General features: G+C 37.6%; 1 protein-coding gene across 4 annotated transcripts in view; it reads left to right on the top strand.

The window, feature by feature from the left end:
* Window positions 1-12,997, top strand: part of LOC113086616 (nuclear pore complex protein Nup214-like) — a 71,485-nt gene that overhangs the window by 30,124 nt on the left and 28,364 nt on the right. For all 4 annotated transcript variants that reach the window (XM_026255468.1, XM_026255472.1, XM_026255466.1 and 1 more), the window contains exon 24: window positions 414-516. In XM_026255468.1, coding sequence (XP_026111253.1) covers window positions 414-516 — 103 coding nt within the window. The remainder of the gene's footprint in view (window positions 1-413; window positions 517-12,997) is intronic.

Genomic DNA, 12,997 nt, shown 5'->3' with positions numbered 1-12,997 from the left:
ATCTTTATTTGATGCTCTAACCTTAGCACACTCTATTCTAATTCTACTAAAAAAAGATAATAATAAAGTAATTATACTCTTTTAGATGTGCACTCTGTTTATTTACTAACACATTGTTTGTTTGTTTTTTTTTTGTTTTGTTTTTTAAGAAAGAAACTAACACTAGCTTCTCTACTCTTTTGTATTCTATCTTTTCTTTTTTCACTTGCATATCATTGCTCTTTTGTTGATTTTGATTACTTCCATTGTCCCCATTTGTAAGTCACTTTGGATAAAAGTTTTTACTGAATGTAAATGTAAATCTGATGAGCAAATTTAATGTCAGAATATCCCTTCATGAAAATGTATCTGCTGCTGTGGGCTACGCACAATTATTCATTTGTTTGTTATAGTATGTCTGTCATTTTCTTCAGGAGCATCTCTAACAGAGTCTACACTCAAGATGGTTCCTCAGGTGGTAAACGTACAGGAACTGAAGGATAAAGGTCTGCCAATACCTGTGTCCACCATCATCAGGTAAGAGACCTTAACACTGCAACCACGGCAGGGGAATTATGGGCTGTTTGTATGATTTTTTCACACTGACTAAAGCGCCGCTGGAAGCGCTGCGTAAGTACTGATTGAAAATGCATGCAATATGCATTATTCTGGGTTGTTTTTGTGTTTGTATAACTGTGATAGTTCATTCACTATGACACAGAGCTCACACCACAAATCACACACGCTTATTATGCACAGCATAAGCATGTAATCTAACAAATCTAATGTTCATTTGTCGTGCTGACTGCTTGTGTGTGTGTGTGTGTGTGTGTGTGTGAGAAATCCTCTTTCTCTGGGTCTAAAATGAGGCAGACATCAGGGTTTGTATTTATTATGGGCTATTCATGTGTACAGTGTCCCGTTTTATCCTTTCACATGAGCTCATCTGCCCTCAGGGGTGCATTTAGACCACAAATGTGAGCACGCTCAGACCCTCTTATCTGCAGCGGTGCATGATGAACAACAGCAGCTGGACTCTTGTGTTGACCTATGTGACCAACAGCAGCTCTCATTTAACTGCAGAAGCGCACATTAAAAGATTAAAGCTAGAATAGCTTTGAATATTCATAAAATAACATTTCACATTTGCTGGACTGGATGGTCACATGACCACACAAATCTGTCCATCACAGAACACAGCACATTACTGTTTGCTGTTTTAGTTATTGCTATAGTCGTCAGTATTATTAATGTTATAGTTATTTTTATAGTTAACTTACTGATATATTTATTAATAGTTATAGTTGTCATTAACATTATTATAACCAATTGCATTATAGTTACTTCAAATATTGTTAACGTTTTAGTTCTTTATATTTTTGTAATAGTTATTACAGCTATAGTTGTTGATGTTAACAGTAACTATAACATCAGCCATGCATTTTCAAATGGCGGAGTGTGGTCCAAGCCTCAGCTTGAACCTCGCGAGACATTATGGCAGTGGCAGCACCTTAAATAAAGCGAGCAACGCTTCAAAACAATGGAGCAGTTCACACCACAAGCTCTCAGGATTGTTTATTGTAATGATCTTTCAGCTGTATTTCTTTAAACACACACACATATACATATACACACGTGTATTTATTTATTTATTTATTATCTCGAGCCAAACACACTTCATTCATTCCCTTCCCATGTGCATTGATTCTCTATAATGACAGTAAAGTGCCATTTAAGGGCTGCAAGTGATGTGGTTATTTTAAAAACAGAATTAGTCTGTAAACATCAGCTAACAAAGGCCAGAGATTACGAAGTCTGACACAAACAGGAGAAAATACTGTAGCAGTGAGAGCAAGATCACTGTTCACGATGTGCAAAATATAGGAAGAAAATCAAAACATAGAATTTTATATGATTGTGTTTCTGAGGGGAATGGAAATGACTGTTTTCATAAATGGCATTTTCAATTAATTCTGTCTCTGTATGTTCCATTTAAATTAATGTTAATACGCTTGGCGCTGCTGTGTTTAGAGCGTAACTAGAGGTTGACCGATATGGGTTTTTCACTGGGTTAAAAAAAACACCCGCGCTGCATTTAACTTTGAAACATGAAGCACTAATTTTATTCAACGAAGTCTAAGCCTTTTTGAAAATCTATTTGTGGCGGTCAGTTTTGATATAGTGACGAGCCATCACAAATAACTCAGATGGCCATAATGATAACAAAAATACAAGATTTCACATATTGTCATCATAAATGCTTAAGAGTGCGCTGGCCACGAGCGATGACATTGTGGAGGATAATGTCAGACCTACACACACATTGCATGAGGATAATTAAAGGGACATTCCACCCTAAAATGAAAATCTTGTCATTAATGCTGTTCCAGACCCGTAAAGGCTCTGTTCATCTTCAGAACACAATTTAAAAGATGTTTTGGATGAAAACCTGGAGGCTTGAGACTGTCCCATAGACCGACAAGTAAATATCCGTGTCAAGATCCAGAAAGGAATGAAAAGTCATCGTCAGAATACTCCATCTCCTGTCTCTTCATATAACCCAGATTACACGTCTGATGGAGTTTTCTGCTGACAACTTTTCATACCTTTTACTTCTAAGTCAGACCACACTCTTTTTGCTTCAGATTTCAAAATGATACGGTCTAAAAAAAATCAAACATTACACATGTATTGTTTTTGTATCAATTCATGATTTAAATGCAGTGGCTGATTCTAATTTCAAATGGTTATGAAAAATCAAGGGTCAACAGAGTAAAGAATATGCAAATGTTATTTTAAGTGTGATTTTTCGATTTCTGTACCTGAACACACTACAAACCTAACCTAAAGCATAATTTCATTCATCTTTGTGCCATAGATCTTTATTTAATTGTGCTATTGCTTGTAATTTGTTCATTTGTTTTTATTTAGTGGCTGTCACTTGTCTTTAATAATGTTCAAACTTTACATTTGTTTATTTTTGCTGTGGTATTGTAATTGAAATAGAGAATTGTAAAATCGAACTGGTATCTTAAATATTGCTGTCATATAAGCTTATTTATTAGAATATGTGATCATATCTAAAACAATGTTAATGGAAACTATTGTATTTTTTTGTGGCAGAGCCAGTGAAAATGTTAGCAGGGCAATTAGCCCATCTGGGCCAGTAGCAAAAATCCTTAAATTGTGTGCCTTAAATACCAAAATGAGTGGCATTTGCACTAAAACGTTCAAATACATAGAAAATTAAGTCAAAATACCAGTCTAGGCAAGTATCCCGTTTTTGGAACGGTAAATAGTTGAGAAAGGGAACACATGTTGTGTAACAGTATATTGGGTACGTGGATGAACTCTTAAATCCAATATTCCTGCTGATGTCTCTCATGTTAATCAAAGAACAAAAGAAAAGAAAATCACATTCTGCTCTTGACTGAATAAGTTTTATAACTTTAATGGTGAGCGTTAATTTGTATTTATTTTTTATAATGAAGACTACACAAATCACCTTTTTATTAAAAAAATTACAAAAATTGATTACTTTAATTTCTGTTGTATTTCTTACCTTAATAAAAACTTACTTAACCTGAAAAACTTAGTTTCATAGCTCTCTTTATTCTATTGCATTTATTTGTTTTTTTGTTTGCAGGTTGTTGTTTTTTTATGAAACTTTAGAAAATAGAATACAAAAAGATTAAAAAGGTAGTTAGATTTTTTTAAAGAATAGAATTAGAATAATGAGTGTTAAAGTTAGAGGGCCAAATAAAGATGGAAGAGATGGGTTTTAAGCCGATTCTTGAAGATGGCTAAGGACTCAGCTGCTCGGATTAAGTTGGGGAGGTCATTCCACCAAGAGGGAACATTTAATTTAAAAGTCCCTAAAAGTGACTTTGTGCTTCTTTGGGATGGCACAATCAAGCAACGTTAAGTTTGAAGTAACAAATTTAGGTAAATGGGTGCAGAGCTTGTGGTAGTTTTGTAGGCAAACATCAATGCCTTGAATTTTAAGCAAGCAGCTATTGGAAGCCAGTGCAGATTGATAAACAGAGGTGTGATGTGTTTTCTTTTTGGCTCATTAAAAATGTATCTTGCTGCCGCATTCTGAATTAATTGTAAAGGTTTGATAGAACTGGCTGGAAGACCTGCAAAGAGAGCATTGCAATAGTCCAGCCTGGACAGAACAAGAGCTTGAACAAGGAGTTGTGCAGCATGTTCCGAAAGAAAGGGCTTGATCTTCTTGATGTTGAATAAAGCAAATCTGCAGGATCTGACAGTTTTTGCAATGTTGTCCGAGAAAGTCAGCTGATCATCAATCATAACTCCAAGGCTTCTAGCTGTTTTTGAAGGAGTTATGGTTGATGTGCCTAACATGATGGTTGAAATTGTGATGAAACGATGGGTATGCTGGAATCACAAGCAGTTCTGTCTTGGCAAGGTTGTGTTGAAGGTCCATCATCAAGTAAGAAATGCCTTTTAGACAAGCAGAGATGCGAATAGCTACCGTCAGATTATCAGAATGGAATGAGAGGTAGAGTTGAGTGTCATCAGCACAGCAGTGGTATGAAAGGCAATATTTCTGAATGACAGAACCTAATGATGCCATGAAGACAGAGAAGAGAAGTGGTCCAAGAACTGAGCCCTGAGGCACCCCAGTAGGTTAGATGTTGTGACTTGGACACCTCAATCAATCCAAGAAACTTTGAAGGACCTATCTGGTAAGACTCAAACCATTTAAGTGTTGTTCCTGAGATGCCATTTGCCAATAGGGTTGATTGGAGGATCTGGTGGTTAACCATGTTAAAAGCAGCGGACAGATCAAGCAGGATAAATACTGAAGATTTGGATTCCGCTCTTGCTAGTCTTAGAGCTTCAACAACTGAGAGTGAGGCTGTCTCAGTTGAATGTCCACTTCTGAAGCCAGATTGGTTGCTGTCAAGGAGATTGTTATGTGTGAGAAATGTAGAGACTTTGTTAAACACAGCTCGTTAAAGTGTTTTTGCAATGAAAGGAAGAAGGGAAACTGGTCTGTAGTTCTCTAAAATAGATGGGTTGAGGGTGAGTTTCTTAAGTTGTGGAGTTATACGAGCCTGTCTAAATGATAAGGGAAAAACACCAGTGTGGAGGGATGTGTTGATGATGTGAGTGAGTGCAGATACAACTGCAGGAGAAATTATTTGAGGGAGATTAGATGGAATAGGAAGGTTGCGCAGGTTGTTAGGAATGTGCTGCCTAAATTGTGTGATGTGTGGTTTGCGAGTGGTAGTGATAGTAGGGATCTGGAAACACATTGTAAGAATTGGTTATAAACAAAATACAACAGAAACAGAAATGAAACAAGGAGAAGGGAAAAGGAGATTACCGTATTTTTCGGACTTTAAGTTGCACCTGAGTATAAGTCGCATCAGTCCAAAAATACGTCATGACGAGGAAAAAAAAACCATATATAAGTCGCACTGGACTATTTAGAACCAAGAAAAAACAATTCCGTCTACAGCCGCGAGACAGCCTACATTTCTCTCGGTTCATGTCAAATTAATTTTGATAAGTCACACCTGACTATAAGTCGCAGGACCAGCCAAAGTATGAAAAAAAGTGTGACTTATAGTCTGGAAAATACGGTAATCAAAACAATACTTATATTCCCTGTCGGTGTCCCTGCCCGGTGGTGTCGCACGGTAGAGTCGATGGTCTTTATACTCTTCGGAGGAGGAGGGCTGCCGCGGTATACTAATTTTTTTTTTTATACCCGACAAAACGGAAATTTAATTCAGCTGAACGCACTTTACTGCTTAGCACAACAAAGGTCTAAGCAAGTGCACAACACTGACAACGTATGCGATAGAGCACGAGACCAAATGCAGCACGTCTCAACACCGTAAACAAACAAGTGTTTCCTAGCAACGACAACTGCACTAAACCCTAATGAGACAAGAAATAAATACTTACGATCTGCTTTTAACTCCCGCTGATTTAACTGCTTCTCACAAAGGGTATTTCTTTACACTGTCTTGGCTAGCGCTTGAACGCACTTTACGGTTTAGCACAACAAAGGTCTAAGCAAGCGCACAACACTGACAACGTATGCGATAGAGCACGAGACCAAATGCAGCACGTCTCAACATGTGCCAATTGTTACACATCTAATTGCACTAATAGTATTGAAAACACAAAGTTTACTATAAAAACCCACTTGGTTATGTCTAAAGTGAAAGTAAACAGAGAAACTGATGCATGCCTGTATATTAGATGCATGTAGGTCTTAAAGTGACAGCAGACTAAACATGCTGCCACTTGTCATTAAAAGGAAAGTTCACCCAAAAATGAACATTCTTTCAGCATTTACATTATTATGATATCATTTTAATTTTGGGGTGAACTATCCCTTTAACGTTAATAAAACAACAAAACACAGAGAAAATCTCTCACTGCTCTTGACTGAAGAACTTTAATACAGTTGCTTTAATTAGAATCAATGTATAATTTATACAGTGAAGTGTATATAGTTTTTTTATTTTTATGTGTTCATTCTCTTTCTTGAATGTTACTGCTAAATACACCTACTGTTCCTCAAAAATAAAGCACTGTTTGTTTGTTTTATTTGTATATTATGTGTAATAGTAATCTGTATCTTTGTCCTTATTTATTTTTTGCCCACTTTGGCCTAAATGTCTGCCATTCATTTTTATTTTACATTTTGTTACCTAATAAGGCTTTGTTTTTAAAATAGGTAAATTACTATTTTAAGTAGTATTTGGCTCTACTGCTCAGACAACTTGCAAAATATTAAAACCAACATAACAAAGAATCATGATAAAATCTAGTTTTTTATGATATGATATTTTTGCCATATCACCCACCCCTCGTTGTAAGTGTGTAGTGTTTTTTTTGTCCAGTGTTGTGCACTGACACACAGCAGGATGTGAGAGTTTGTGGTCAGCACTGTGAGTGACATGATTTGACATCATTTCCTGTGCTGACAGCATGACTAGTGCTGTCCGAGCTCAGTGGAGGCATATCTTATGTCTGTGTGTTTCTAAGTGTTGTGTTACATGTGAGCAGGGAGACGCCTCATCTGTGTGTGAATGCACAAGACAGAATGTCCCATGCAACTTTAACACAGACTCATGTATTATTAACACTCAAACTGCTCTGCCTGAGGCAGCGGCTGCACACAGGTGCACACACACACACACACACACACACAAACACTGCTGTGTTCAGAGCCACAGACCACCACAGTAGTCACCCTGTTTCTGCAGTATGTCAATGATCAAATACATCTGCCAAAGTCACAATGCATCACACTCTAAACCTGACCCTGTGTGCTGTGAACTAAGAAGTCATATTAACTGCAGTCGCTTTCTTGATTCTGATTGGCTATCAATGTTTTTACCGTTCATCAGCTAGAAAAATCTTTCTGGAAATAATTATATTATTATTGCTCCTCTGTTGTTATAGTTGTATCTGTGATGTGACCTTAACTATTATCATAGAATTAAAACAATTATTAAAATTTGATAGTTAATCATTATAGTTATAGTCCTTGAATTGTAGTGAGCCTTCATGCCTTCACTGATAGTTACTTGTGTATAGATAGATACTAGGGGTGGCACGGTTCCCTGAAAAAACCCTTGAACATTTTGGGACCGCGGTTCAGTTTAAATCTGACAGAGCAGAAAATATGGTTTGCTATAAATAGCACGTAAAACAAACTGGGTTCAACTAATATATGTTTCTGTTGATGGATGTATATTCTGGGTTCCCAGACATTACAACAATAGGTATGAGAAAAAATAAAAATAAAAAAAAAACCCTGGACAAACCATTCACTCTTGATCATAGTGCGAACTACGGGGGAGCTAGGGGGAGCTCGGCTCCCCTTAATAAGACATGGGCTCCCCTGAAAACGAGAAATCTGAAATTTTGGGGGGTCTCAAAAAATACTGACAATGTGAATATTTTTAAGTGCAATTTCAGTTTTGTAATGTGATTATGATGGCAAAAATATTATTCATTCATGCATGACGGCGATTAAAACCTAATTAACTTCAATAAAGATTAAAGACGTCACAGCATCAAGGTGTGGGGGTGCTGCGCTGCAAATTCCATGTTAGTATGTCATAGGTTCGTAGAAAAAAATAAACGTTGGAGGCCATTTATCGTGCGCAAAGTCCTTCCATTATGCAGTTATAGCATCATAGCCAGGGCAAAAAGAAAACAAGGTAGTTCAATTAATTTTGGTATTATTAAGAAATTGTGTAGTGATAACGCACGACTGATTCACCTGCTGCAAGCACTGGTAAACCTCAAGCCAAGCCCACCGTGAAAACGCATGAAGCTGAAGAAAAGTAATCTCTGGGATCCTAACCCCTCTTGCTTCGAGTCCTCTCTCGCGTTAAACTGGAACAGCCAGCAGTGGAGAGACTGGAAGAGCCAATATACATGGCTGTGTGTTAAGGATGGAAGCTTGGGGTGCATCACTTTGTAACGCGTTGTGTCAGGAGGGGGAAAAATATGGATAGCTCACAAAGTTATTAGGCCAGACAAAACTCACGGAGGCGATTGACATTTAACAACGACTCGCGTTTTATTTCTCCAATCGAACTCGGGCAATTGTCTGTCCCATGTTCCACCGTCCACAGCGTAACCAAAACAAAACAAACAAGATTAAAACAAAATTATTTCCAAACAGAGATTACCCGCATACATGGGGGATTCGAGTCGCGCGTGTATACGTTATCATACAGAGTGCATACCGTTTTACAGGGAGCGCGCAGCTCTTAAAGGGGCCACATTTTTTTCCACTCGTTACAACCTGTAAGGACGCAAAAAACCTTCTTCTGTCTGAAAAGGTACCTGGCACGCACTTGTCTGAGGAGTGGATTAATGATTAATGCTCAGAACCAGTCGCGAAAAATTATATATAAATACAGGGACAGCATTGCACACAAGATGGCCATTGAAGTGGCATTGACTAAGCAAATCTGATAAGCGATTCTGGCAAATAAAGTAATTGAGGTGAATTCTAAATTAACGGAGGAGAGCGCAACATCATTCAAGGCTGTCTTCCTGACCTATCAATTTGTGTCGATAAAGTATAATAGTGCATATTGTAGCTGTTATGTATCTTTGTAAGTCATTATATGTCCTTTTTTGAGGCACTCGTGTCGATAATGTATAATAGTGCATACACTTGTAGCTGTTGTAAGTCCTTATTTGAGGCATGCGCATGTGCACGACCTCCACCATCCCCCCCCCCCCCCCCCCAAAAAAAAAGAAGTGGGCTCCCCCAAAGGACACGGTATAGTTCGAACACTGCTCTTGATCAATGCGAATGCAGTATGCTGGAATATGAGCAGTCATTTATTCCGTCATCATCCGGGTCCTGATAGCGTGCGTGCACAGATGAGACCTGAACAGCACACGTTAATATGTATTTAAACTAAACTCATTTAAGCTGTGTCACATTTAAGAGCCAGCGGACGCGAGCTCGCACACGCAGTGAGAAGATTTTTGTGTGCGCTCATCTGAAGCGCGCAAACCCGCGCAAAAATACGCTCTCTCTGTAGTATTGTGTTTAAATGGACAAATTCTGACAAAAATTATGTAAAAATGCCCGTTTTGGTAAGTATCTTACAGCATACATGGCCGGCTGAACGTAGGCCACTGAATCACTGCATTCTCTTAAAGAGCCACACAGATGGGAAATCAAAAATGACCTGTATTGCAGTGTATGATGTAGCTGTCCATCAGTGTAAACTATGTGCAAATAATTAAACCAAAAAGTACAAGATCAATAAAGTTATTGGCTTCTAAAGTAAGGAGTTGACTCTGAATCGCTGAAACGAGTCGTTATAGATTTCAAAACTTTTGCCCATCTCTATGTACGTCACTAGGAACACTTTGCATAATAATCTCCGCCCACCGTGTTGGGAGAAACTGAACTCTGACCTGCCCCATCCCCCCACCCCCCCCACACACACACAGACACTCTGGTTGGTGTGATAGCATCATGTCGAGGAGACAGTGTGTTTTATTTTCACTGCCAAACAATGAAGATCAGAAGAACCAATGGCTAAAATTCATTTTCACCACAATACCAGAGCAGTACAACAAATCCCAAATTCACTGATGGCTGCTTTTCTAATCGAGTACAGCGGGATTTTCAAAGCGTTTGGCCATAAAAGATGGTTTATTTAGAACAACGATGTCTGTTTTACATGTCTCCCTTCGTTATATCTAATGTGACCACACCCCCGCGCTGAACGTGCTATTCAGATTCAAACTGAAGCGCGCGGCTTGAATACACACACACAGAAGAAAAAGCAGCGAGACTGTTCAAGTTTTTTTTATTTTACTGTTTGCTTCGCGATGAGAGGAATAAGACATAATTCACCCCAAACAGATGCTAACGCATAGTTTACTGTGGAGGTGTGTGCGGAACAACCAATCCAAACTGCTTATGTTAGTTGACCAATCAGAACACAGTACGCTACCGAAAGGTGGGGTTTAAGGAAACTGAATCTTTTGAACAGCTTCGTGCGAACCGTTTGGGGATCTCTGAGAATTGAGGTAATTTTAAAATGATATTTTGACAAAATGACAATGTTTTTTAACCTTGGATGGATTTAAACCTAATGTACAGGACTTATAAACAGTGATAGGAAGCTTAGAATTTTCATCTTACTGGCTCTTTAAAGTGACAGGCTTCATATTAATCGAACAGCAACAACAAAGAAATCACTCACTGCACCTGATTAAAAAGTACTTTGCAAATTTGATAAAGAATCATCTTTAATTTATACAGTCCAATATGCAATGCTGTTTTACATTTGATTACTTTGTTCAGTTTCTGTACCTAAAAACTAATTCTACACCTACAACAAAAAAAAACAAACAAAAAAAAACTGAAAATCACTGTTTATTGTTTGCATCTTTACTCTATTGTATTTATTTGTGCTGTTGCTTGTAGTTGGATATAATATCCTCCTTCTTTTTTATTAGAAAGTATAGTTTTTCCATAAACATAGAACATACCGAACTGTACCGAAAACCGTGACTCTTAAACCATGAAACAAACCGAACCGTGAAAAAGCCACTACGGTGGCTGATATTTGTCCTGAACAGCCCGCAGGACACTTTCCATGTGGACTTCCTGTGCTGTGTATGAGCTTCATGCTCACCGGCTCAGACGTGAAGGAAAAAGAAACGTGAACGCAGAACATCAGACCTCTTTTGTTCAAATGCTCAGGCTGTTTCTCAGATGCATCCCAGCATCCCTAAACACAAAGCCATTCATCTATATATATATGGGCTTTTCACACACATTATCCCTGTTCCTTCAAGCCAAAAGCAAGTGTGCTAGAGCGTATAAAACACACATTCAGACACCAGCATGTAGAGCTGTGCGATTTTGGAGGGGAAGTCTAAAAGGGATTTTAAAATGTAAAATGTTTTTTATTTTTGATTGTATTAATTAAAAAAAAAATTATAATAACACCAGATTTAAATATTAATATGACTAATAATTGTTATGATTAGAATTGCTAAAAAAAAATCAAATAAAAAGTATTATTGTAATAACATGTTTATTTAAAATAAAAAATATAGTTTAAGAATAAAAATAATGATGTAATAATAATTAGAAGAAAAAAAAAATAGACGGCCTATAACTATAATGCATTAGAAAGGTCTAAGATTTTATTATAAAATTGTATGCTATTATGATTAAAAAGGAGCATATGCCTTTTAATATACAATATAAGCCTTTTAAGTATTCGCTGTGTAGGAAAAAAAAAACACCTGTACACTGGAGAAAAGGGTGGTGTAAGAGGTGCAGTGTGCTTAACACATGTAATGCCTGTCGTACTCATGGCCAGAGGGCGCCCTCACACAGAAAGTTCAAATATGCCTCACAGAAGCAATAGATCTTCATGGAAATCCCTCATGAAAGTGATGCTTAAATAGGGTGACCATACAATATACAACCCTCTACAGAGACCTTAGCAATTGAATCACCATTGGCACTAGAATCACTAGTAAGTTTTTTTTTTTGTTTACTCGCCAGACTTATAGAAGCAAATCTCCCGTTCCACCACATCACAAAGATGCTCTATTGGGTTGAGATCTGGTGACTGTGGAGGCCATTTGAGTAAAGTGAACTCATTGTCATGTTCAGAAACCAGTCTGAGATGATTTAAGCTTTGTGACGTGGTGCATTATCCCGCTGGAGGTAGCCATCAGAAGATGGGTACATGGTGGTCATAAAGGGATGGACATGGTCAGCAGTAATACTCAGGCAGGCTGTGGCATTTAAACGATGGCCAATTGGTACTAAGGGGTCCAAAGTGTGCCAAGAAAATATCCCTTACACCACCACCAGACTGAACCATTGAGACGAGGCAGGATAGATCCATGCTTTCATGTTCTTTACGCCAAATTCTGACACTACCATCTGAAAGTCGCAGCAAAAATCGAGAGTCATCAGACCAGGCAACATTTTTCCAATCAGCTAATATTAGTGGTTTTGAAACCATGAAATTTTCAAATTGCTGTACACCTTAAAACCGGTAATCAGACCAGGCTGCCAAGATTCCTTGATTAAATTTGAGTACTTGATTATAAAAATAAAAAAAAACATTGATTACATTTTGCCATTGTTGATTAATGGGATTTTGCCATTTAAGTGCCACATACTAAGGATGAGAATCCATGAAAATCATTGTTATTTCAAAATATGCACAATATATAAAAATTGTTTACAAATCATATTAAAGCATAATGCTACTGTGAATTCACAAAGGCTGCGATTCAATTAAATAAATATATAAGCTGTGGGTTTAATATGCACTTTTCAGAGCAGCTCTGTTCACAGTAAATGCTGCTCCACACAAACAGTTATAATTGACATACATGGACCACCTCCAACTCCAGCTGTTGGCTCTATCCTGCAGCCATTTGATACAATACATAATTTACATAAGTTAAATGTATATTCTTTTATTACATTATGTACTGTTTT

Source organism: Carassius auratus, chromosome 5, assembly GCF_003368295.1.
Source record: "Carassius auratus strain Wakin chromosome 5, ASM336829v1, whole genome shotgun sequence".
NCBI classification, from domain to species: domain Eukaryota; kingdom Metazoa; phylum Chordata; class Actinopteri; order Cypriniformes; family Cyprinidae; genus Carassius; species Carassius auratus.
This window is presented reverse-complemented; position numbering and strand designations above follow the sequence as displayed.